This window comes from Phyllobates terribilis, unplaced genomic scaffold (assembly GCF_046119375.1).
Source record: "Phyllobates terribilis strain yellow unplaced genomic scaffold, ASM4611937v1 Scaffold_5__5_contigs__length_657084704, whole genome shotgun sequence".
Lineage (NCBI taxonomy): Eukaryota > Metazoa > Chordata > Amphibia > Anura > Dendrobatidae > Phyllobates > Phyllobates terribilis.
The window spans coordinates 101,206,123-101,233,372 of record NW_027362765.1 but is presented as its reverse complement, the minus strand read 5'-3'; the positions used below and the strand labels follow the sequence as shown (position 1 = coordinate 101,233,372).

The window sequence follows — 27,250 nt, the reverse complement described above, 5'->3', positions numbered from 1 at the left end:
GGTAGTAACAGGGAAGTTTGCACAGCAACCAAAGGAAAGTTGGTGATTGGTCCAGTCAAAAGGGGGAGGAGTTTTGGCCAGAGAAGAGCAATGTTTTTTCACTTTAAGTCAGTCAGTCAGAGATGTAGTTGTTGGCTAACGTTAAAGTATGTGCAGGAGGGAAAGCTGAGAGGAGTGGAAAAGTTCAGGGCCAGTGGGCTGAAGGTCGACAGTAATATAGCAAGAGGCAGAGAAAGAGAGAAGCAGCACTATGGAAAAAGAAGCAGTAAACTGCAAGGAAACTTCCCTAAACATCCAGGGTCTATGGCCCGGAGAAGGCATGGAGGAGCCAGCCTTACTCACTTCCCAAGAAGGGAAAACGGACGGGGACATCCCTATAGGAAGCAGAACTTGGTTCTGGAAAGCTGCGGTACATCATACCTGGGGAACAAATATTTAAGAGTGAAGGGGTATTGAAGAAAGCTGAAAATGTGTCTGCTGTACCCAATGTGCTGTATCTGAGACCAAAAACTGAACTGACGGTTTACAGTAAAAAAAATGGTTTTGTTAAGAAAGAATCCGGATTCTGAGCTTGACTGTGTGCCTGCCTCTGAGAAAGGGACAGAGTATCAGATGAGGCCCTCAGTGGAAAACGTAAGTGTTATCTATTACACAGAGCCCATACGAACAATAGGACTTTATTTTTTATTAGTTATAAAAGTACATTCGTACTACGCGTATTAGTACTACGTTCTTTATATTTTATTATTTATAAGTTAGTCTCTAGAGCAGCGGTCCCAACTTTTCTTACTTTGAGAGCCACAATTATTTTTGAAAGAGGTTCATGAGCCACATCCAGAACTGCCACCCCTTCGAATAGTGACATCCAGCTCCCACCTCCCCACTGTAGATATACCCAGAGCCCCCATTTTCAGTATGACATCCAAAGCTTCCCCACAGAAATCACACACACTGTGACCGTATACTTGCATCCACAGGCTACCACCTCATCATCATTATCAGTATCACATCCAGCTTCAAGCACCCCTCTATCTGGCACTATCATCCTATGTCAAGCACTTAAAGGGAAACTATCACCAGCTTTTTGCTATCTCATCTGAGAGCAGCATGATGTAGGGGCAGACACCCTGATTCCAGTGGTATCACTTAGTGGGCTGCTTGCTGTTATTTTGATATTCATTATTTTACCTGCCTTTGATTCAATAGTTCTCTGAATGTTGAGCTCTGTATAAACCTTCCCACACCACTGATTGGCAGCTTTCTGCCCATTTACAATGTAGACATAAAACTGCCAATCAGGGTTATACAGAGCTCATGAATATGGAGGACTATCTGGCTGCAGGTTTTCTATTCCTCTAGTGATAATCTCCTGCTGATAAAACAGTGATTTTATTAAAATTACACTAAGAGGCTAAGTAAGTGACACATCACTCGAATCAGGGTCCCTGTGTCTACATTATGCTGCTCTCAGATTAGGTGGCAAAAACGTTGGGAGAGATTCTTTTTAACCCCTTTACCTCCGAGGGTGGTTTGCACCTTCATGACCTGGCCAATTTTTACAAATTCTGACCAGTGTCACTTTATGAAGTAATTACTCTGAAACGCTTCAACGGATCCCACTGATTCTGAGATCCCACTGATTCTGAGATTGTTTTTTCGTGACATATTGCACTTCATGATTGTGGTAAAATTTCTTCGATATCACTTGCATTAATCTGTGAAAAAATTGGAAATTTGGAGAAAATTTTAAAAATTTCGCAATTTTCAAACTTTGAATTTTTATGCCCTTAAATCAGAGAGATATGTCACACAAAATAGTTAATCAATAACATTTCCCACATGTCTACTTTACATCAGCACAATTTTGGAACCAAATTTTTTTTTTGTTAGGGAGCTTTAAGGGTTAAAAGTTGACCGGCGATTTCTCATTTTTACAACAAAATTTACAACCATTTTTTTTAGGGACCATATCATATTTAAAGTCACGTTGAGGGGTCTTTATGACAGAAAATACCCAAAAGTGACACCATTCTAAAAACTGCACCCCTCAAGGTGCTCAAAACCACAATCAAGAAGTTTATTAACCCTTCAGGTGCTTCACAGAAATTAATCGAATGTGAAAGAAAAAAATGAACATTTTTTTTTCACTAAAATTTTACTTTGGACCCCAATTTTTTCATTTTCACAAAGGTAACAGGAGAAATTGGACCCCAAAAGTTGTTGTACAATTTCTCCTGAGTACGCTAATATCCCATATGTGGAGGAAAGACCTCTTAAGGAACTTATTTATTAGTGTGGTGAGCACTTTGAACTCCCAAGTGTTTCGCAATAGTTTATAACGTAGAGCCGTGAAAAAAACAAAACTTTTTTTTTTCACAAAATCAATCATTTAGCCGCAATTTTTTTATTTTCACAAGGGTAACAGGAGAAATTGGACCCCAAAAGTTGTTGTGCAGTTTCTCCTGAGTACGCTGATATCCCATATGTGGGGGAAAGCCATTGTTTGGGGGCATGGCAGGGCTCGGAAGGGAAGGAGCACCCTTTGACGTTTGCAACGCAAAACTCGCTGGAATTGACAGCAGACGTCGTGTTGCTTTTGGAGAGCCCCTGATGTGCCTAAACAGTGGAAACCCCCCACAAGTGACCCTATTTTGGAAACTAGACCCCTTAAGGAACTTATTTAGATGTGTGGTGAGCACTTTGAATCCCCAAGTGTTTCGCAAAAGTTTATAACGTAGATAAAATATAATTTTTTTCCCACAAAAACTATCTTTTAACCGCAATTTTTTTTATTTTCACAACGGTAACAGGAGAAATTGGACCCCAAAAGTTGTTGTGCAATTTTTCCTGAGTTTGGGCACACGTCAGGGCTCAGAAGGGTAGAAGTGACGCTTTGGAATGCAGACTTTGAAGGAATGGTCTGTGGGCGTCATGTCGCGTTTGCATAGCCCCTGATGTGCCTAAACAGTGAAAATGCCCAACAAGTGCCCCCGTTTTGGAAACTAGACCCCCCCCCCCAATGAATTTATCTAGATGTGTGGTGAGCACCTTGAACCCCCAGGTGCTTCATAGAAAATTATAACGTTGATTTGTGAAAATAAAAAAAAATCACATTTTTTCCACAAAAATGTTATTTTAGCCCAAAAAAAAATATTTCCACAAGGGTAACAGGAGAAAGTGGACCTAAAAATCTGATGTGCCTAAACAGTGAAAATGCCCCAACAAGTGCCCCCTTTTTGGAACTGATTTACTGATTTCTGATATGTGAATTTTATAATATAGTGTCATACATCAGTGGTGTAGTGCTCGTCAGGTTTTTCCTACGTCAGTTGTCTAGTGTTCGTCAGGTTGTCATAAGTCAGTTGTGTAGTGTTTGTCAGGTAGTCATACGTCAGAAATTAATTTAGCCGTGCAAGGAAGTATGGTACCTTCTGAAGCATTCTTTCATGCACAGGCCAGGTTTGTCGGGGCAGGAGTCACATTGATTAATGGTGTCCTTGCGTATTCCCCTTTTGTAACACACTTGGCACTTCTTTTGCGACTTATCTTTTTTTCCGCTTTGAGGGAGCTCCCCCGGGAAATTCTGGCCTGGTACAATTTGAGGTCCTTCAGTTCTGGAAGTACTGGGGCCCGCTCTGTCAGCACTGCCAAATATCAGGGCCTTGATCACTACCTTCTGGAATTGAAGGTACGACGTAGAAGTCTGGCCTACACATCGTGATAGAAGAAAAGTGTTGTGCATTGCCATCTGTATGATGTGCACAGCCAGCTCCTTGTACCACACCTTAGCCTTTCTCAAAGCACTGTACAGCTGGAGGACTTGACCAGAGAGATCAACTCCCCCCATGTACTTGTTGTACTCCACTACACAGTCTGGTCTGATGACCTGTGTAGAGGAACCTCGTACAGCGCATGGGGTGCTGCCATCACCATGTATGGTGGTCAAAAGAAAGACATCCCTTCTGAGCATCTGCCCAATTAGCGTCTTCGGGAGGCCTCTCTGATTTTTGCGGACAGTACCACAGGCTGCGGTACCTTGCGCAGAGAGGGACTTGAAGAGAGGGATGCTGGTATAAAAGTTAGCCACGTAGAGGTGATATCCTTTATCCAGCAGTGGGTGCACCAAATCCCACACAATTTTCACACTCACTCCCAGAGCAGGAGGGCATTCAAGGGGTTCAATCAGTCCTTCCCTTCATAAACTCTACACTTGTGAGTGTACCCTGACATACTCTCACACAGTTTATACAGCTTAATTCCGTACCAGGCCCTCTTACTGGGCAGGTACTGCCGGAATCCAAGCCTCCCCTTAAAATGAATTAGGGACTCATCTACGCAGATGTCCCTTAGGGGCACGTACACTTCAGTAAACTTGTTGTTGAAATGCTAGATGACCGGCCAAACTTTGAAAAGACTATCAAAGTTTGGGTCATCACATGCAGGACATCATGCATTATTGATGTAATGCAAGAACTTGTGGATGGCCTCAAAGCGTGTCCGGGTCATGACCATTCGAAACACTAGAGTGTTATATAAAACGTCAACACTCCAGTATTGCCAAACTTCTGGCTTCTTCAGGATCCCCATGTGAAGGACCAGGCCCCAAAACTTTATAATTTCTACTGCTTCTACAGGAGACCAGTTAAAAAATGAGTGGTTTTCTGCCAAAAATTGTTGAGCGTACAAATTAGTTTGGCCCACCATGAGGTTTACAAAATCCTCAGAGAAAAAGACTTTGAAAAGTCTGTTTCTGTGAGGCCGGTGGAGTCAAACTTGATTCCTAATTCTCTACAAAATCAGGAATCAGAGGCTCATAATTTTCGGGGGCGAGGTCCATACGGGGTCAGTAATGGGGAGTGCCGGTTCATCTTCTGTCCTGGGGCATCTGCATGGTGGTGGTTCAGCAGCACTTGAGGAGGAAGAGGAGGACGACGACGAGGAGTCAGAAAAATAAAAAAGGTGGGATCCTCTCCCTCACTGTCAGTGTCGGAGGCCAGTGTTGGAAGCAAGAAAAGCGTCCTCCACTGAATAGCGGGTTTGGGATAACATTTTTATTTATGTATGTGGTGTGTGCGTGTCAGTACTTTATTAAGTGTGTGTGTCAGTGTGCTTGGTGTAAACTTTTTTTTTTTTTTCCTGAAAGAAAATGACAAAAAAAAAAAAAAAAAAGGGAACAGCTGGAGGTGGTGCAAACAGCGAGCACGAGTGCGGATCAGTGGACTGCGTCACTGATCAACGCTCGGCGGCTTGTGGATGTGTGCACGGAGGTGATACAAAAAGGGATGGAAAAAAAGTGTAAAACAACGAGCACGAGTGCGGATCAGTGATCTGCGGTCACTAATAAGCGCTCGGCCAATGCAGAAAGCACGAAAAAAAAAAGTCAAGTGATCAAGTACTGATCAGCGCTCAGTGGCAGAACAGAGGGGTGGCTAGGGAGGAAGGGGGGAGAGGGGGATTGGGGTGGATGAGGAGGGATCAAAAAATCTACGAACAGTTGTCTTGTCTTCTTCTGTCTGATGTTTTCTGTTGCAGCAGAAGAGGTGGGGGAGGTGGATTGGGGTGGATGAGAAGATCAGAGGTGTACTTACCAAAGTCGTATCTCTTCTTTTTGAAGAAGCAGCAGCAGACCGGAGCAGGGGCAAGTAGGAGCAGGTATTGTGGTGTCACAGAGGCTTCTGTGGCACCACAAAGCCCAGCACAGAGAAGATCAGCAGTGTGACCGCCCTGCACAAATCCTCAGCAACTGTGAGTCCCAGGTTACAGGCCGGTCACCGCCAGGTTACAGCGTGGTCACGCCTTTTGATTGGTGCGATCGATCTCATCGTCGTTTGCACCAATCTGAGCGGGCTGGGGCGAGGCCGGCAGTCACAGGTGGGTCATAGAGCTGTGACAGCCAGGTCACAGGCCTGTCACTGCCCGGTCACGGCGCGGTCACGCGCTCTGATTAGTGCAATTGATGTCATCGTCGATCGCACCAATCAGAGTGGGTTTGAGGCCAGGCCTGGCATTGCCAGGCACCAGCCTAGGGTCGGTGTTCTTAGAGCACCGATCCTAGGCTGCACATCAGTGTTTCAGGCAATCTGATTGCCTGAAACACTGAGAAATGCTGTGATTGAGTGTTCAAAATTGAACAGTCAATCACAGCGATAGTGGTTGCGGGCGGGCAGTGAACCCCCCCCCCAGGATGACGACGCCATCTACCCTAAGGTAAGATAGCGCCGGAAATTTAATGCGATCACCACGGTGCCGCATTAAGGTAGGGCGTAATAATACATACCTGGTCGAATAGGCCCAGGGTGCAGGTACGTATTATTACGCCCGACGTCAGAAAGGGGTTAATTTATCTCTCCAACTGCAAGGTCAGAACCGTGTTTCCCTGAAAATAAGACAGGGTCTTATATTATTTTTCTGCTCTGAAAATGGGTTAGGGCTTATTTTCGGGGGATGTCTAATTTTTTTTTGTTCAAGAATAAATGTGGATTGTTGTTCATGAAAAACAAATGTCATCATCACACACACATGCATATACACACACTGCACACACTGCACATATGGTACATACCAGTCTATTTCCTGCAGTTAAAGAACCTTTGGTGATAATCTCAGAATAGAAATGCTGGGGGCCCCTAAGAGAGTGGAGACAACTGCCCAGTCCCTCCCTCCTCTTAACGCAGACCCTGACTATAACTAGGACTTATATTTCAAGCATACTCCAAAAAGCCTGGAAAATCATGCTAGGGATTATTTTCAGGGTAGGTTTTATTTTTGGGGAAAAACATGGTATATGCTCATCCAGTTCTGCTTTTCTGAGTGGGGCTACTCACACACGTCACCATCTGGAGACCTGCTCTTTATAGCTGTATGCTAGACCTGGTGCTAATGCACCAAACAGGCAGTCATCCGCGAGCCACACATCATGGTCCCGCGAGCCACATGTGCTCTAAAGCATAGAAAAATGATTTGCAGGACCCTGGTCTAGCGGCTACATCAGTAGTCATTGGCCAACGGATCAGAGCCCTGTGAATCTTCTCCTACCTGCTGGCATCCCCGGCAACTTCTGATTAGTAGGTTTGGGGTGACGACATTGTTGTGGCATGATGAACACATCATGTAGTGCCAGGCCTGATAACTAGGAGAGGCTCCGGGGGCGCCAGCATGTAGGAGGAGGTTCACCGGGCTCTAGTCTAGTAGCCACAAACTGCTAGTGTGCCGATACTATGAAGCAGTTTGTTAACTCTATTAGTCTCAACCAAGATGTAGGACAATTAGTACACCTTTTATTTCTGGAACTTAAAGTGGTAAAGCATAAACATAAGGAAAAGGAGGAAGAGCGATATGAGCTAGTGACCGGTGACCGGACTGCAGCTCCGCTATATATGTAACATGGCTTCCTCTTCCTGTTGGTGAATTAGGAGAAGGCAAATGTCTGCGTCATCTGAGATCTGGAAGGAAAGGTTTCATGGAAGTTCGGCACATGAGGATCGCAGAGCTCAGGGAAGGTCTCATTTTTCCTTCGAAGTACAGTTTAAGCCGATAGATGTTGTTATTTTGCAAATCAGAAAAATGTTGAGTGGTGTTTATAGTGAGAACAACATCAGACTCGAGCCGCTGCCCTGAGTTTATATCTGAAGAATTCCAGACAAATGATAGCTGAAATTCACAGCAGTCTAATGGCAACATTTATGTCTTCAAAACGTTATTCTGAAAGGAACACATGACCAGTTTTATACCTTATAAATCATAACCATTACCTTTAAAAGTAGGTAAACAGGGTTCCTACAACCCCTTTATACCCTCATATGTGCCGCTGCATACCTCCGAAAAAGTTTTTTATGCATGTACCGCACTGCATGAAAAATTGCTCCGTCCAGTCTGATGGGCGAATCCGGAGCGCGCGCTCAGCGCCGCCTCTGATGAAAATGCATGACATCTTCTACATCATCCACACAGAGCTCAAAGTCTCGCACCTACGCAGTGAAATCAGAGACTTGTGCAGGCTGGAATCACTTTGCCCTGTTGAACAGCCAGAGAGCTGGTGACATAGAAGTGAAGCCTGCGCCTGCGCATTACATGACTTTTGGAGGTATGCAGGGGCACTTTTAGGGTATAAAGGGGTTGTAAGAACTCCCATGAGTCAGGGAAACTCCAGTTAATGCCGCCTTTACTGCAAAAGTTACAAATTGGTGAAATCTGCAAGTTTAACATTTTATCTGAGCGGTAGGTGAAAGGTTGATGATAGAGGAGGTGAACTTCTGAAACCGATGATCAGATTTTATAATTTAGCACAAAGATTAATGTCACAGATACAAGAAAATAGTGCTGTAAACATCTTAGTGGTTTCTTACTCTTCCCTTTCGATAGTACGAGATTACATATAGATAAAGTAACCAATCGCACTCGGACATCCAAAAAATCATGTAAAAAAAAAAAAGAAAGGAAATTAAAATTTGTTATGCTGTATATATGTGTCGAATGACCTTCTGATATTGCTGACCCTATATCCTGCGGGGATGCCAGCGCCTGCACCGGAACCCAGTGATTATTTTACTTGCTTGTCTCGTTGCTGTGGTTAGTATGTGCTTCCTTGTACACTAACAGGAAAAATAAAGGTGTTCAGTTTTGGTTGATATGTTGTCAGGAGCTGAACTCCCACATTGTGGCTCCATATCAACTTCCTCTGAGCTTTTCTGTGTTTCCTCTTCAGTGCATTGTATATTGATGAAAAATTAGCATAAGATCTTTTTTGAAAAAAAAAAATAATGTTTTAATATTAACTTTTGATAAAGTTAAATTATAGGTGCTCTCTGAACCTATAAGTTAAAGAGTTATTCCCAGCTTCATAGATGGTTATTGTAAGATAGTGCTTGCACAAACAAGCACTTTTGCAATTTGCTGCTTGTTAAAATTTGCAGCCGTTTTGAAGATATTTACATTTTTCTTTTGCTTACAGCTCATTGCCTAGGAGACCGACCACCGCTGCTGTTTAGTTTGTAAGCACTGCGCTGAACCTGGCCAGGATTAGGAGTTAGTAATGCTCTCCAACAATCTGGGCCACCTTTAAATAGTGCTTACGAGCTTAATTGAAAAAAGCTTGTAAGCACTATGTATGTTCTGCAGTCTAGCAGAGGTGGTCGGTCTCCAAGGTAATAAGCTATAAACAGATGAAAAGTCTTAATATTTCATAATGGCTAACATTTGTAATAAGCATTAAATTGTAAAACTGCTTATATTTATGAGCACTATCCAATAATAGCCATTTAGGAAGATGGGAGTAACCATTTAAGGCCACCATACATATTAGATTGAAATCGGACAAGCCACCCAATCAGAATTGGCCGATTATCTAACTGGTGCATGTGGGCCTCCGGACCACATGCACCAGTTTTTATTCCCAAATTTATTAGTGAAGTCCCGTGATAATGGTCTGTGACCACTGCATGAGAGGAGTACAGCCTGTTACCTGCTGACGTCCACGGCTCTTCTCTTGATTAGCTGGCCTAGCACAATGTCGCGTTTCGCCAAACTAACCAATCAAAAGAACAGCTGTGAACATCAACAGGTATGAGGCTGTACTCCCTCTCTCACGCAGTGGCACAAACCATTGTCTTGGCAGATGGAACGGGACATGTGAATCGATTCGCACCAACTTCACTTCTGACTCTTCAGACAATTTTTATCCACTAAGGTGCACACCGTTCTAAACCCAGTAATGAATCAGTCCAATACCTAGACTAACTGAGGGCTATAGATAACACCAGGTCAAAAAAGGAAAGTCAAGCCCCGCTAACAAACCTGCTTCTCATTCCATAAAAATCTAGGCTGAAAACAGGAATTAAAACCCTCCAGACTTCATGGATTCCTTATATCTCACCCTAGATGAGAAATATACTTTCTGGAGTCTAGTATGCATATGAAAGGAATCTTGGGAAAATATAGCAACCTCCCAACCACTTGTCCCATTCCTATATCAAACCACCTTAAAGAAGTTCTACTCCCATTAAAGTTTAAATCTTCTTCATATATTGTAGTCATCCTAATATATAACACTGTGTACTTACAATTGCTCATTTTGCCTTTCTACCAAGTAAATTCTTCGCTTTTCTCTGCTCTATGGAGAAACAGGAAGTCTCTTTTCCCAGCAAAAATCATTCCCCTCTTCAACTACTGACCCAGCAGCTCCGCTCCTTCTCCTACCAGGTACTTTTGCAGTGAGTGATGGAGTCATACAGGGAAAATTGACCTCTTGTTTCTACATAGAGCTTAGAAGAATTCAGCTACTCAGTTTTTAATCACGTGACGTCATAGACAAAATGAGTAGAAAAACAAAATAAGCAATTGTAAGCACACAGTGCTGTATAATATGATGATTGCACTATACTAAGAGGATAAACATTTTCATGGGAGTTCTTCTTTAAATGGAAAAATTCAGGTGGATCTATAGCATATACTGATGTAATGTCTCCTCTGATCTTCTGTGAGGCCAGAAATTGGCTGTCATAAATCATTCTCCAGTCAGAAGACTATGTTACAGTCAGTTGTTCCGAAATAGTGATCCTCGTGAAAGTCTTGTGCACCCCTATGAAGGAGATCTACCTTCAGCTTTAATGTCTCCTTGAGGACCCAAGAACTGTTAAAAATACATAACAGTGATGATGAGAGAAGGTCGGCACCTTTTTCCATGAATGCCCCTCTTCATTAATGATGAGAATGATGCCTGGCGAATATCTATTAATGCTGCCAGCAGTATCAAGAGCTGCACTCCTTTAAAGGGGTTTTCCCACGAACAAAAGTTCATTAAAATCAATGGTTCTGTCTGAACGTGTATGGAACATACCACAGCTCCTGGACAGGGGAAGAAGCAAAAGCCAGATATTACAGCAGGGGATCGCAGAGGACTCATTTTGTGAGGGAAAACATTTCACTGCCTGTTTTTAACCCCTTAGTGACCAAACCAATTTTTGGAAATCTGGAATGCTTCAACATATCGCATTGATTTTGAGACTGATTTTTTTTATCCTTTTTTGTGACACATGATACTTTATAATAATGGTAAATTTAGGTTGATATGCTTTGCGTTTAATTCTAAAAATATCTGAAATTTACTAAAAATGTTTTAAAAATTGCAATTTTCAAACTTTGAATGATTATCCCTTTAAGCCCTTTAATCCAGATAGTCATACCACACAAAAAAACATTAATAAATAACATTTTCCTCATGTCTGCTTTACATCAGCACCATTTGTAAAGTGTTATTTTATTTTTTTAGCATTTTAGAAGGTTTAAAAATGTAGCAGCAATAAATGCATTTTGGGCAAAGGTGGTTCCCATGATTGAGAAAATAACTGGTTTGACTATCCCTAATACGCCAGAAGCCCTCCTTTTATCAATGTTACCAATAAGTAAAAGTAGTTATAAAAGGTCATCAATAGGCTACCTAATACAGGCGGCTAAGAATGTCATTCCACGACACTGGAAAAGCAGAGACCCACCCACTGTGGAGGAATGGTTTGCGGAGATCTCCCTCCTTAATAGGATGGAGCATCTGATTGCCATCTCACCGGCTGATGTTGATAGATACTGTGTGACTTGGAGGGATTGGATGGATTTCCAAAACTCTGACGCCTACCATCTAGCCCCCAACTAAAGTTATCCGTGATGTCGTCACAACAATGATCATAATCACACTCTATTGATTGGTGGTCTGCCGTGGTCCGCTCCCTCTCTCTCTATCTTTCATATGGAAAAAATACATGCTTGATCTGGATATTGATGGAGAACCCTCCCTGTACCCCCCCAATGTACTGTAGTTATGCATAGATTTATAGTTACGTTACCCCTTTTACTATGTATATTGTATTTTCTTGTACTTTTTCAAACACAAAAAATAAAAAAAAACTTGAATTTGAAAAAATGTAGCAGCAATTCTTCATTTTTTTCAAGGAAATTTACAAAACTTATTTTTATAGGGACTTAATCAATTTTGAAGTGATTTTGGGTTTCCTATATGTTGGAAACCACCCAAAGTGACGCCATTTTAAAAACCGCACCCCTCAGCGTATTTAAAATTGCTTTCAGGTAGTTCATTAACCCTTCTGGTTCTTTTCAGGAAGTAATGGAAAATGGCATGACAAGAATGTGGTTATTTTTACCACCTAAATTTTGATAACATCTGAAAAGGCCACTATAGCCGGCAGACTCTAAGGCCGCTATTTGGCCATGAACTTCCATGGGGAACATCAGGACCACACGGTCAAGATCTCAGGGTGCCAATGGGGTTAAATAGGGAGTCTCCACCCTGTGTTAATTATTTAGATGATGTAGTCACTATTGATAGCAGAATCTAAGGGGTTAAATGGCCATGGTCGGTGCCATCACTGATTGTGGCTGATGCAGCAAGTTGTCAGCTATAGTGTACAGGTGACAGCTATAGGATGGTAACCTGTAGGGGAATGCTGATTTCTTATATGGCAGGTCAGTAAGTAAATGTCTGGTGGTCACTAAGTGGTTAAACAATATTTTACCTCACAAAATGAATCCTCTGTGATCCCCTGCTGTAATATCTGTATTGTCTTTTGCTTCCTCCCCTGCCCAGGAGCTATGGTATGATCAGTGTTCGGTACGCAGTCAGACAGAGCCATTGTTTTTGTTGAACTTTTGTTTGTGGGAATATCCCTTTAAGTGCAGATATCTGCTTCTGAGATCATACTGTACCATAATTGATGGTGCCTTATTAGCAGGTTAGTTTCTATGCATGTGACCTTTTATTCAGGACTCAGTACCATACTCGAAGATGGCAGTGACAGACATGGCAGATTTAAAGTAAAACAGATTTTACTACAGGTAATTTAGCTTGGTGGTTACAGTACTGGATAATTATATATTGAATTTTGCCACTTTAGGATTAAGGAACAGAGCTCAGTAGTCGTTACACTTCATAACAAAAGGATAGAACCTGCCATGAGAACTGATGCACAGAGCTCAGCGGTTACACATGAGCACTGGAGGACACAACCTAGCAGTTACAGATGAAAACTGAGGCACACAGCCTGGTAGTTACACATAAAAACTGAGGCACAGAGCTTAGTGGTTACACATTACAACTGAGGCGCAGTGCCTGGCAGTTACATATGAGAAATGAGGCACAGTGCCTGGCAGTTACACATGAGAACAGAGGCACAGAGCTTGGTGGTTACACATGAGCACTGAAGGACACAACCTAGCAGTTACAGATGAAAACTGAGGCACACTGCCTGGTAGTTACACATAAAAACTGAGGCACAGAGCTTAGTGGTTACCCATTACAACTGAGACATAGAGCTTGGTGGTTACACATGAGCACTGAAGGACACAACCTAGCAGTTACAGATGAAAACTGAGGCACACAGCCTGGTGGTTACACATAAAAACTGAGGCACAGAGCTTAGTGGTTACACATTACAACTGAGACATAGAGCTTGGTGGTTGCACATTAGAACCGAGACACAGAGTTTGGTGGTTACACATTAAAACTGAGGCACAGTGCCTTGCAGTTACACATGAGAAATGAGGCACAGTGCCTGATAGTTACACATGAGAAAGGAGGCACAGAGCCTGATCGTTACACATGAGAAATGAGGCACAGTGCCTGATAGTTACACATGAGAAAGGAGGCACAGAGCCTGATCGTTACACATGAGAAAGGAGGCACAGAGCCTGGTGTTTACAGCTAGTAACAGCAGTCTGAGTATTTCTCAGCAGGTAGTTGCCACAATTAATGGATACAGCCTGACACCACAGTACTCACTATATCACATTTAGTACAGGTTACAGTTACTTTCTCACTACTAGGAGTTTGCAATGTTAACCACAAGTGGAGGCCACAGTAGACCTCAACAATGAATGTCACAGCACAACTCAACAATGCAGGGCACAGATTCTCCTCACTGTCTTAATCCATAGTAGCACTTTTTAGGCCACATTTTGTGCACCACAGGTGGTTGCAGTACAGGCAGGGTGGCATGGTCTACAGCCGTAGCTCACTTTAGGTCATGGCTGTATTCACCCAAGTGTTACAAATTTAGCAGAGTGTTTCTCTCTGAAATACTCCTACTGACCATAATTAACCTCTTTTAAGTTTTTTTACATAGAATTTTAATAGAATCTACTCTAAAATCCACATATTATTGATGTTGAGTGGATACTTCACATTGCTGCTCATACAGAGCATTTTATTCTGATAAAAATGGCATCACATGGACCAAAACCTGTGCAGCACATGGCTCTAGTGTCCTCACATATGATCTGTGACCTCAGTTAACCTTCAAACAACACATAACATATCACCGGTAAGGGCACAGTGCTTGCATTCAACCCAACTACATTCATAATATGTTGTTGCAACAAAAAGGTTAAAGAGCACATTAGACATAATAAATCATCTGCCTTTCTCACTATTACTCAAAGAACGGCCCTTGATAATAATTCTATACAAGGATGCCAGTTTGTTAAATATGCAAATTGTCTCTTCAGAGAGGAAGAGGACTAGAACTCTAGTGCCACCTATAGGAAGTAGCAATCCTAAAAGTCAATATCGGCTCTCTAATGAGCCTTGACACATGACTTAGGATAAAAAGCCAGAACCAGAATCTCAATTTACAGACACTGCGTTTCAGGGTACTGCCCCTCATCAGTGCAAAGTGTGAGATCTGGTTTGGCTGGGTGAGAGGCGTCTGACCGGGATCCAAGGGGTAACGTTCCTCCTTGCGGAGAGTGACATATCAAGCATGCCAAGGTGAGGAGACTTTTAAGCCACAATGCTCCACTGGGAAATATGCAAATTGTCTCATCAGAGAGGAAGAGGATTATAACTCTATAGGAAGTAGCAATCCTAAAAGTCAATATCGACTCTCTAACAAGCCTTGTCACATGACTTAGGATAAAAACTAGAATCTCAATTTTCAGACACTGTGTTTTGGGGCACGGCCCCTCATCAGTGCAAAGTGTAATTTGGTGTAATTTTGTGGGAAAACATAACATGATATTGTAACTCTCATTGCCATTTACTTTACGAGCTTTGAAGAGTTTAAGGATACATCTTCTTCAAGGGGTTGTGTGGCTGTAGTCTGCTCAGATCACCCCCTCTTACTGTTTGATGCAATTTCTTTTAGGCATAATTGTCAATAGTCCTGATTCTGATGGCACAATCCTGTGAACCAGACCACAAAGGTGTGTCCTTTAGCATAACCACACCAAAAAGTGTCACTTTGGAGACATTCCTTTGTGGGACTTAAAGGAGTTGTCCACTACTAGGACAACTCCTACTTATTCCGCATGTTTGGCTCCGATAAAATAAAATCGCTTATACTAACCCCCCCATGCCGATGCCATTCCAGTTGTGTCGGCACTCGCTTTCCTGGGGCTCACGTGCAGCTTTTGTGACGTGAGCTCGGCGCCCAATCAGCGTTGGCATCACTGTCCCCATCTTAAGAAGTATAAGAAGTGAGCAGCCAGGCGCAGCCCGGACTTCCTCTTGATTACTTATATGTACAAAGGAGGGCCCAATGACGCCAGCGCTGATTGGGCACCAGGCTCACTTGTCACAACTACCGCAAGGGAGCCTCAGGAAAGCGAGTGCCAACACCACTGGAATGGCATGCGAGGTGAGTATAGGTGTTTTTCTTTTATCAGGGCCAAACATGGGAGATGAGAAGGGGTTGTCCTAATAGTGGACAACCCCTTTAAGTGTTCCAAATTTAGCGTTCTCATTGTTGGAAAGTAGGCTAGCCGATTCCTGGGTCACATGTGACCCACTAGAATGTGACTGGTTTGGTGCAACAATATGCTCGGTGACAACCACAAATTTGCACATTCTTTTACATTTTGCTATTGTCTGAGTCTTCTCCGGGCTTCCCATGGAAATGACTGAAGACCAGTATGGCTGGTTATTGTTGTTGTAGCAAACCGCTACAACAACCACAAGAAATAATTACATCCAGGCTCAGGTAGATGCATATGTAATGATGGCTAAATAAATTTCTATTGCAACTCTCCGAGCTGGTGGTGTAACTTGAAGCTCGTTGGCCCCAGTGTCTAAGGCTATGTGCCCACGTAGCAGATTTGATGCAGAGCGTTTTTGCCTCTCTCTGGCAGAAAAAACGCATGCAGATTTACATGCGTTTTTCTGCCAGAGAGAAGCGTTTTTTCAGCGTTTTTACATGCGTTTTTTCAAGCAGTTTTCCAAGCGATTTTGAGCATCACTTGGAAAGTGCTTGACAAATTGGTCACACAATATAAATCCATGCAACCGGCATGAATTTATATAGTGTGAACAACTGATGCTTTAAATGCAGCATCTATAGTAAAAAGAAAAGAGAATTAAAACGTTAAAAATAAAAAAAAAAACTGTATACTCACCTCTCCGGCGGCCCCCAGTCTGCTCCCGGCGGCGTCCTCTCTCTTCGTCGTCCCACAGTGTACTGTCAGGACCTGCGGTGACATCATTTAGTCACCTGATGGTCACGTGACCATCACCTGACCGCCGACGTCAGCGGTCGCGTGACCATCAGGTGACTAAATGACATCACCGCAGGTCCTGACAGTACACTGTGGGACGACGAAGAGAGAGGACGCCGCCGGGAGCAGACTGGAGGAGACCGGAGAGCAGACCGGGAGCCGCCGGAGAGGTGAATATACAGGTTTTGTTTATTTTTAACTTTTTTATTTATTTTTTTCACTGTGTTGTAGCCGGGATGAAGAGGAGTTGTAGTCTCCTCTTCATCCTAGGTACCACACGCACCGCGATTGCGCTGCAAATTCGCGGCCATTGAATTTAATTGAAACGCAGCAAATCCACATATACCTGCGGGTTTGCTGCGTTTCAATGTTCCTCAATGGCCGAGAATTTGCAGCGTAATCGCGGTAGAAATGGTCATGCTGCGTTTTGCAACACAATGCGAATTTGGCGCGCTAATTAGCGCATCATGTGCACAGCACATCCGAATTCACATTGCTTTGCATGGCAGACTGTTTTACAAGCGTTTTCGCGGCCGTAAAAACGCTACAAAAACGCTACGTGGGCACTTAACCTAACCCCTGCACCCACTATAGTGACATTCCTGCTCCGAGCCCTAGCGCAGAGGTGTATACTTCCCAGTGCTGAGCATCGGATGAACATCTTTGTTGAATATAAGCGTTTTTGCTTTTACTCCAGGAAACAATTACTGAGAAGAAACATTTCTAATCTTTGTTAATATCCTGTAAGGACTGGATTTCCTTCTAAATGCAGCGAGAGTGTTGGAATGTAGACTTCCCAATGCTTCTCTAGGATAAGTCTCATTATTCTCATGTCACTCCCGGGATGGGGGAAAACTGTAGGAGAATCTGTAGTGTGAATAAGTGGCATTGGTAACAGTGTGATATTTTTGTGGATCTGGTATTGGTGTGGACATAATGTCATAAGGATGAGGTAGGTGTTAGACTGGATTATATAGGACATGACAATTACGTAAAACATGGAGATTATATATGACTTGAATATTTTATAGGACAAGATTAATGTAAATCAGGTACACATTAGTACAAGTCAATATATTCACAGCTTACTTATTGCTAATACATTCCTACTTTGAAATAAGCAACATATTTCATATATAAATATAATCTTTATTAATTAAAGCAAAATCTGTGCAGTGGAATAATACAGAGAAAGTTAAAGTCTTTGTAGTCACTGATTCACTTCACTTTAATAACAATGTGTCTTTGTATAAAATGTACAATATATACAGTAAATGGAACTAAATATGAGTCTACTATTTAATAAAGGCTGTGTCTACACAAGCCATGTGGCCAAAGCTCTATGCTGCTGCTTCATCGCAGCGTGATACAGGTGAAAGTGGTCAACTTATGACCTGTGAGTTTCTAAGAACTGCAACAAGCAAGTTGCTAAAAATCCAAATGGTTCCATCTTTTCATGACTTTCTTGCTACAGAACCTTGCAGGTTGCAATATGACACCATCCACCTGCAATATAATGCGATGGTGCAGGGGCATATAGGGATCTTTGGCCGGGCAACCTGTGTTCTCCCTACCTAGGGCATTCTTTGTACATCAAATGGCATGTCAAACACCTTCTCTGGCAGTGGCAGTCTATCAGAATACATATAATGACTATGAGACTGCTAAACTCAGCAGAAAATACCAGCTTCCCCAAGCGAAACATTGGTGTCTTCAGGGGTGCATTTGGCTTCCGTACCCCTGAGGACACCAGTTTCCAATTCTCATTGAGGGGGCTACAATAATTTTGTGACTGTTGTCTTTCCTATATCTTGGATTTACCTAAACTACAATAGCAGATATGACCACAGATAGAGAGGGGGGATGCTTCTGGCGGGTAACAGCAATGTTTTAGTAAAAATGCAGCATTTTAGTGTTTTTTTTTTGCTAGGAGTCAGTAAAAAAGAATTAATAGAGTGTAGATTTTTCTCAAAATCACAGCTAGCTATAGGTGTGGCATCTTTTTCCGACAATTTGGCCAACTGACCTCCAATGTTTTTTGCTGCTCTGTTAAAAATGGATGTGTTCATATTTTTTGAGTTTTTTGGGCATTTTTGATATTAAACATTGTGATTCTAAGGGTAGGGTCACACTACCATTTTCTCATTTTCTTTCCATCTGAGAAAATTGGTCCGATTATGCTATCCAGACTCATCAGAGTTCAATCAGAGTAGGATGCCATTTTCTCGGAGGAGAGGGGAAAAAAAGCTTCTCCACCTTCTCCATTGTCACTCCGTAAGAATGGATATCATCTGAGTGCGGTCCAATTTTTTTCATGGACACGTAGACCTGAATGGTAGAGTGGCATCTGATTCTCTGAGGCAAATCATACCTGCTGTTATATTTTTTACTTGGACCACTTGGTTCGAGGAAAAAATCGGACATGTGCACAGCCTCATATAATAACATGGGGACGAGTGCACTCGTCCGATTTATACGGTCATCTGCACAAGCCCTAATATGAATGACATGATTTGTAATGTTAGAAACACAATGATATAAAAAATACAACTAAAATACAGATACTAAAACCATGTTATCTTCAGAAACACAGCAAAAAATTCTATAAAAATGGATGTAAGCATAAAAAATCAATGGAAAAAAGTGTGCTTGAAGATAACCCCAAGTTTTAGAGGTATATAGCTTTTTTTGTGGCCTGACGTTCTACAATAATCCATAGACGATATTAAATGTGATGAAATATCTATCTTAGCTTTGATATATTTGTGGCAGTACGAAGCTTTAGCCTCATGGTCCTGTATTTTACGCTAATAAATAATTACAAAAATGGCCTTTATTCTATGGTGTCAGGAATACAAAAGAAATTAATTTCTACTAAGCAGGACCCATGATGATGTAAGGAGAAAAAATCCATTGACACCAGGACGAACTATAATATTAACAAACCTACTGCCAACCTATACTATGTACACAATCCTAGTATTCACATAATGACATTTCTGAATATCCCATGGTTTAGAGTTCACTGACCATAAAGTTTTAACAACCTTGACCCCGATTTCTTGGAGGTTGTATTTCTGTATTGACATTATCTCCTATGGGATCATGACCCAAAACCATGATCTTCTCCATTGTGTTCATAGGGTAGGTTTGATGTTCAATGACAATAGGAAGCAAAGGAAAAGGGGCAGAATCCTGAGTCTTTGGGTGTTAATGACTATATAGATAGCCCTTAGGTCAGCTTTATGCTGAAATTCTGCAGCATTATGAATGCCTAATGAGACCCAAGTCAAGCTTGGTACTGACACTTGTCCATCACATTACTTCAGACATCTCTTCTTCCTTTCCACTCACAGACATAGCCTGGATATCTGGGAGAGAATGGTTTCTGGCCACATAGACAAGGGCATACCAGGCTCTCCTCTGGATCTTTCTAAATTTTGAAACAAAGTTTTCATTGGTCACTAAATAAAGTAAAGGGTTAATGGCGCTGTTCATGGCTGCCAGTCCTCTGGTCACCTGATAGGATATATAAACGTTCTTTAGACTTTCGGTGCAGGTTCCCTGGAGCTGCCAAACTCTGGAAATCAAATTGAGGTTTCGAAATGTATAGTATGGAAAGAAGCAGATAGCAAACAGGGTCAGGATGATAAAAACTTGTTTGATGCTTCTGCTCTTCAGGTCTGGGTCCACATTTTTGTTTTTTGTAAGAACTGTGAGGATCCGGGTGTAACAAGTTAAAATTATGATAAATGGAATTAAGAAACCTGTGATTGTGATGCTCAGCGTGTAGGGCGCATAGGATTCCAGGTGCTCATTGATTGTCGAGTCGTGGCAGTATGTGTCGTTTTTTATGGCATTGGTATAGTGGAGGTTTGGCAAGATCTGAAGAACGACCAATATCCACATGATAATGCTGATGCACAATGAAGGACGTAAGTTCTGGAAACGACCCATCATTTTCATTGGATGTACTATTCCCAGGTAGCGTTGGACGCTGATGCAGGTGAGGAAGGTGATACTTGCATACATGTTCATATGGAAAATGATGCGTGCGAGGCGGCAGAATCCATAACCAAACATCCAAACACCTTCGCTAAGGTAATAGGACACAAAAAATGGCAACGTTCCAACATAGAGAAGGTCAGCAATGCCAAGGTTCAACACAAATACGTTCAGTGACGTCCATTTCTTCCAGTTCATGCACAGATTCCACAATCCCAAACCATTGCCTAATGATCCTACAATGAAGACGATAAGGTAAACGGAAGATAAGTAGCGAAAGGTGAAAGTCTTGTTGACGTTGCATTCTGAGCTGACATTAAGGATTCCGGCTGTTATGGGCGACTCAAAGAAATCCTCTTCCATGATGGAGTGTGGAGGGGAGCTCTAGATGAAGCAGGCATGGGCCTGCAGATGGAGACCTTCAGCTGTCAGCATGCATGAAGAGCACAGTGCTTCTGCTGGAGTGCAGCGATCTGACATCTCACAGCAGAGAACTGCCCCTCCCTCCACTAAACACAGTGACTCTCTCTGGCTGTCTCGGTGCTGCCCACTGCTCACAGCTATATAACATGAGCTACCTACATCACACCTGTCATAGTCGTGTCCTAACATGACCTCAGGTCTACGTTGGGTCAAGCATTACTTCCTCAGCGACTCTTCTTAGCCACGTGCACACGTTGAGCATTTGGTGAGTATTTTACCTCAGTATGTGTAAGCCAAAACCAGGTGAGGAACAATCAGAGGAAAAGTATAATAGAAACATGTCACCACTTCTGTATTTTTTACCCACTCCTGGTTTTGGCTTACGAATACTGAGGTAAAAAACCCACCAAATACTCAACATGAGAATGTGGCCTTAGGGCTCAGTTATACAGTAATTTTTCTCATCTCAAAAAATGGTCCGATTTTCATTAGTGTTTTGAATCTAATTTTTATCAGTTTGGTCAATATGTCAGATTTTACCATCAGATTTTCATCATTTTTTTTGTATGAAAAACAAAAAAATGTGATGGAGGTTTCTCAAGCTTCTCCTATCAAACAGTCCATGAAAAATGGACAGCACACAACAGCATCCGAATGCTGTCTGAGTTTTTCACAGACCCAAAGACTTGCATTTGCGGAACTGATCCGAGGTGAGATTGAGCCGTGATTTTGTGCTGACTGCTCAGTTCGCAAAAGTGGATACGTGAAAAAGCCCCATAGATTGTAATAGGTATGGTTCCATCCAGGCCCGGCGTCAGCACCCGGGCAAGTGCTGTGGCCCTGAACAGGTGGGGGGGATCCAGTCGCCATCGGGCACCATGGCGCACTATGGGACCTGTGAGCGGAGGAGAGCGGTGCCAGCGCCCGCCCCCCCCGCTTGCTCAGGGCCCCGGCACAATGCTTACCTCTCCCCGTGCCTCCGCAGCAGGTCCTGTATCTTTCATGGTTGCTGCACTGTGACGTCTCAGATCAGAGGGCGCAATCACGTCTTTCCACCGCGCTCTCTTCTGAGACGTCACAGCCCAGAGCGGGAAGATGGTGACGCGGCTGAGGAGTCCGGACCAGCGGCAGCGATGAGAGCAGAAGCAGCAGGTGAGGTGAGTATTTGATTTTTTTAATTTTTTTTTATGTATGAAGGCATGGGGTATTATATGGGGACCCAGCCTGCATGCGGCATTACATGGGGGCCCAGCCAGCATGGGCATTATATGGGGGCCCAGCCTGCATGGGGCATTATATGGGGGCCCAGCCTGCATGCGGCATTATATGGGGGCCCAGGAAGCATGGGGCATTATATGGGGGCCCAGCCTGCATGCGGCATTATATGGGGGCCCATATAAACCTATAAAAAGAGCTCGCAATCAAAGTCTAAACATCCAAAAAAGAGAGAGAGAGATGTAATAGAAATTATGCTGATGTATAAAAGACATCACTCTCAATTAAATAATGGCCAAAGATATAGCTATTATTGCAAAATACTGTATCTTTATTATACAAAGTACAACATGTGATATATAACAGTAAAAAACATACAGGAGTGACTGGGATGAGAGACCGGACAGGGGGTACGTTCGAAAATACCCCAAAGAGGGAGAAGAAAACCTTAACCCAACTGCAGATATATCCCCATATTATGTACCCAGATGTTGTGTATAGTCAGGCAATGTGGTCTGTGTCCGACTTGTTAGGAGGACACCCAGGCTGTGGATCTAAAGTTAGACATGCAGCTCAGCAAGCAGATCAACGTAACTTTAGTGGTCTGCTTATAGTAATCAAAATAGCCACACATTACCTTGTGACATAGTGATGACCAGGTATGGAGAGTCTGCAGAGGGGAATGAATAGCGCGCCTCGACGCGCGTTTCACCAGAGTGGCTTCGTCAACATCTGGGTACATAATATGGGGATATATCTGCAGTTGGGTTAAGGTTTTCTTCTCCCTCTTTGGGGTATTTTCGAACGTACCCCCTATCCGGTCTCTCATCCCAGTCACTCCTGTATGTTTTTTACTGTTATATATCACATGTTGTACTTTGAATAATAAAGATACAGTATTTTGCAATAATAGCTATATCTTTGGCCATTATTTAATTGAGAGTGATGTCTTTTATACATCAGCATAATTTCTATTACATCTCTCTCTCTCTTTTTTGGATGATTATATGGGGGCCCAGCCTGCATGCGGCATTATATGGTGGCCCAGCCAGCATTGCGCATTATATGGGGGCCCAGCCTGCATGGGGCATTATATGGGGGCCCAGCCTGCATGGGGCATTATATGGGGACCCAGCCAGCATGGGCATTATATGGGTGCCCAGCCGGCGTGGGGCATAATATGGGGGCCCAGCCTGCATAGAGCATTATATGGGGGCCCAGCCTCCATGCGGCATTATATGGTGGCCCAGCCAGCATTGGGCATTATATGGGGGCACAGCCTGCATGGGACATTATATGGGGGCCCAGCCTGCATGCAGCATTATATGGAGGCCCAGCTAGCATGGGGCATTATATGCGGCCCCAGCCTGCTTGGGGCATTATATGGGGGCACAGCCTGCATGGAGCATTATATGGGGGCCAGTATTCTGATGGAGCATTATATGGGGGCCAGTTTTCTGTATGATGCATTATATGGGGGCCAGTATCCTGTATGGAGCATTATATGGGGGCCAGTATTCTGTATGAAGCATTATATGGGGGCCAGTATTCTGTATGGAGCATTACAAGGGGGCCAGTATTCTGTATGGAGCGTTATATGGGGGCCAGTATTCTGTATGGAGCATTATATGGGGGCCAGTATTCTGCATGGAGCATTTTATGGGGGCCAGTATCCTGTATGGAGCATTATATGGGGTCCATTATTCTGTATGGAGCATTATATGGAGTCCATTATTCTGCATGGAGCAATACATGGGGCCCATAATTCTGTATGGAGGATTAAGTGGTGCCCATAATACTGTATGGCGAACTATATTGTCCGGTCTGCACTGTGCGCTGCGAGGATTCTCCGGTTTCTGAGCTATTTACAATAGATATCACTCAAGTAATGTAAGAAGTAAGTCAAATCTTTGGCACTGTACTATATCTATATTTCTCTGCCGTATCTGTGCATCAGGAATCGTGTATGTGTTAATGGGACCCACGGAGACTCTTTCGCTCAGGGCCCACAAAAAACTGGGTCCGGCACTGGTTCCATCCATGAAAAAAGCTGATAGAACCTGTACACGAAAAAATGAAGTCTGAATTAGCCCTTATTTTGGAAGAAAGGTTAGTAGAGATTACTCATGACATCCCTGCACCTGACTGGAGAGGACAAGACCTGTTGTCATTAGAAGCTGTCAGTAGTGCAGCCTCAGGCTTTCGGCAGATAATTTCTAACTGCATCCTGCATATTAAATCCCCATATCCCTAAATTCAAAGGGGATAAAAATTAGAAAATAAAGAAACAAACAAAAAAGGTAATTGACAATGTGTAATGAGGATTGTTTGGACCTTGAAAAGGAAATGATTCTTGACCCTTTCTACCTATGTATGGAGATGGACATACTGCCCACGTCTCCCCTTGAAGAAAATAGTATTGTTAAGGTGTATAATCTGTATTGTGACATGTCTTGTTAGTGATAAGGTTGTGCTCTGCCCAGCAACAGGTAGTTAGCAGGAAGAGACAGAGATAATGTTTGGGACTAACCCATAGTGGCAGGGGGTAAGGTGAAGGGACAGAGAGTTTTCTGTCAGGACTTTAGATAGGGCCCAGTGTGCAGTAAAAGCAGACCTACAGTCTGACTAGTGACCAGAGACACATGACGTGGGTGTCCCTGACGTTGGAGACCAAGGCAGTGGATAGCGTGATCCTTAGTAGAGAGAAAGAGAAGTGACTGAAGAACAGAGGGATCAACCGGAGATGGGTCATGGGACAAGATGCCTAGCAGTGTGGTCCCAATTTTATAACGGACCAGGGCTGAACAGAGAACGTGAGACGAAGATAGAAAGCCGGGAGGGAGTTCCAGTGTGTTAGAAGCAGAGAAGCTAAGTACTGGCCATATTGGCAAGCTCGTTCCCTTAAGAGGGAAGAGGATGTGGAACCGCCGGTTGAGAATAGGACTTTTACTTACTGAACTGTAGTACTGAGCTGGGCTGTGGTGAAGATATAGGACTGAGTGAGGCAGAACCGAGTCATACTGAGAAGGACTGGAAGAATGTATGTGAAGATGTTCTGTGTGTTAAAGGACACATTTGTGAAGTATTGCACCCACTGCTATTGTATTGTAAATAGTTACCACTAAGTTGCTGTTTAGTAAAGACTGTTTATTTTTGAGTGGTGGTCTCCCTCATTGAACTGTTTAACATTCGGTCCTGGCCAGCTTAAGTCACCGGCATTATGTGGCCTGCAAAGTTGTAGCGCCCCAAAGACGAAGCCCACACACCCAGCCAGGACCCCCATCTTCATGTAGCGTGCCGGGGCATAAAAGACGAGTACCTCGCCCACGGCTACTGCACCGTGTCACGTTACAATTATATACAATATGTGTTTGTCTATTTATAGATTGTAATCTTTGTTGTAATCACTAAGGTCTAAAGGTCCATTCACACTGCAATCGTGAGCAAGCACTCCTAGGAACGCTCATTTCATGATCATCATGCAGTCTAAACAAGTTGCCAATCACCCAATGAACGAGCAAAACGCTTGTTTATCTTCGCCGTGTGAAATGATCTTTTGGTTTGCACAAAAGATCATCATTCTCGACAGCACATTGTACTGTGCAAACAGACCTTGTGCTGCAGAGATCAAAGGCAGCCTATGTGCAGAGAATGATTTATTACTGATCGTTCAGTACACATCTAAAGCGGATGGGCCTGGCTGGTGGGCCAGTGGTCTGTTAAATGACCACTGACTGGGAATCATGTCGCCGGTCACTTAATATTACGCATCACGCAGGGAGTCCATACACATGAGATACGACCATAACGAAGATTCTCAGCTGATTCTGTAAAACGAATGACTGTTTGTGTTGACTGATGGATCATTGAACAATCATAATGATTCAGAACACCAGTTGAGCTTGTTGAGTTCTTTTTGTCCGGTAATCAGCAGTGGATAAATCATCAACCGAAAAAAATCCAATATTCACTAATGTAGTCTGCGCTTCGAGTAGGGCCATTGATGAATGATTGTTCATTCGACTAATGATTGTTTGTTGGCCAATTATAGAAGAATACCTTAGTGAAGAGTGATTGGCTTAAATATCACCTGAAAATGGGACTGTCTTCTGATGGACCTTTAGGAACCCTGTTGTTTTTGGACCCATTATTGTGTCGGAGCCTGGCGTTATCTAAGGATCTAGTATTCTCATGGGTCAGTACGACTTTGCACATTTTCAAGTCCTTTCATATCTCATCGTGAATTGAGAAAAGTATGTAGAAGGTGATTTTATATCAACTACAAGATGGCAGCTTCAAAATCAATAAATACATAGAATGAATTAAGACAAGTAGTCTCCTCAGCAATATGAACCCAAGCCTATAGCCCCTGGTGACTTACATGCCATAAATGATCTTCCATACATTTTTGCTGCTTGTTAGGCCTCGCTCAGATGGTGTTTTTTGAGGAGTTTTTTTTTTTTTACTGAATCTGATCCAAATTCCTCCTCAAAAACCTCTGCAAAAATGCTTGGAAAGCTCTTCCTATTCATTCCTATGGGAAAGTTTTTTTAAGCATTTTCTTTCTTTAAGAGATTTTGAAAAACGACTGGTCTAAAAAAAAAACAACAAAAAAAACTAGATTTCACTTCTTTGAAGAGGGTCCTGAAAAAAATCGGCTCTAAACTAGACACTGTTAAATCAAATGGTTGCAAAACAAAAAATAATAACAAAAAAGTTAGGAAAAAAATTGCCAACCTCTTCAAAACCGCTTCAGTAAACTTCAATATCTCCCCCAAGAAGGAGTGTTTACTGAAGTAGATTTCACTTGATAAACTCATCATTTTTGAACGCCTCAAAAAACTCCATGTGAACATAGCCTTACTGATCTGTTGGGTCATAATCTATAAACTTATTATTTCCAAACCTGGATTTTTTTTTCTCAGAAGAAAATGGAAAAACATGTATGGCCATCTCTCCAGTCCCAGCAGCCCAAGATAGGCATTGTGTTCTAGAGCTGGGCACAAGTCCAAGCAGTGGAGCCCTTTTATCCTATGGATATGTAAAAAATGTCTAAAATGGAAATAACCCTTTAAGTCCTATCATTAATATTAGGTCTTTTGGTGTTAATCTGATT

The 27,250-nt window shown here is 42.7% G+C and overlaps 2 protein-coding genes across 3 annotated transcripts in view; both read right to left on the bottom strand.

Annotated features, from left to right (window-relative positions):
- Nucleotides 1-27,250, bottom strand: part of LOC141272200 (CCN family member 5-like) — a 69,924-nt gene that overhangs the window by 29,216 nt on the left and 13,458 nt on the right. The window lies entirely within an intron of this gene.
- On the bottom strand, nt 17,682-21,009 carry LOC141270903 (P2Y purinoceptor 1-like). The gene has a single exon (XM_073681001.1). The coding sequence runs from the start codon at nt 20,857-20,859 to the stop codon at nt 19,807-19,809; it is 1,053 nt and encodes a 350-aa protein (XP_073537102.1). The 5' UTR covers nt 20,860-21,009; the 3' UTR covers nt 17,682-19,806.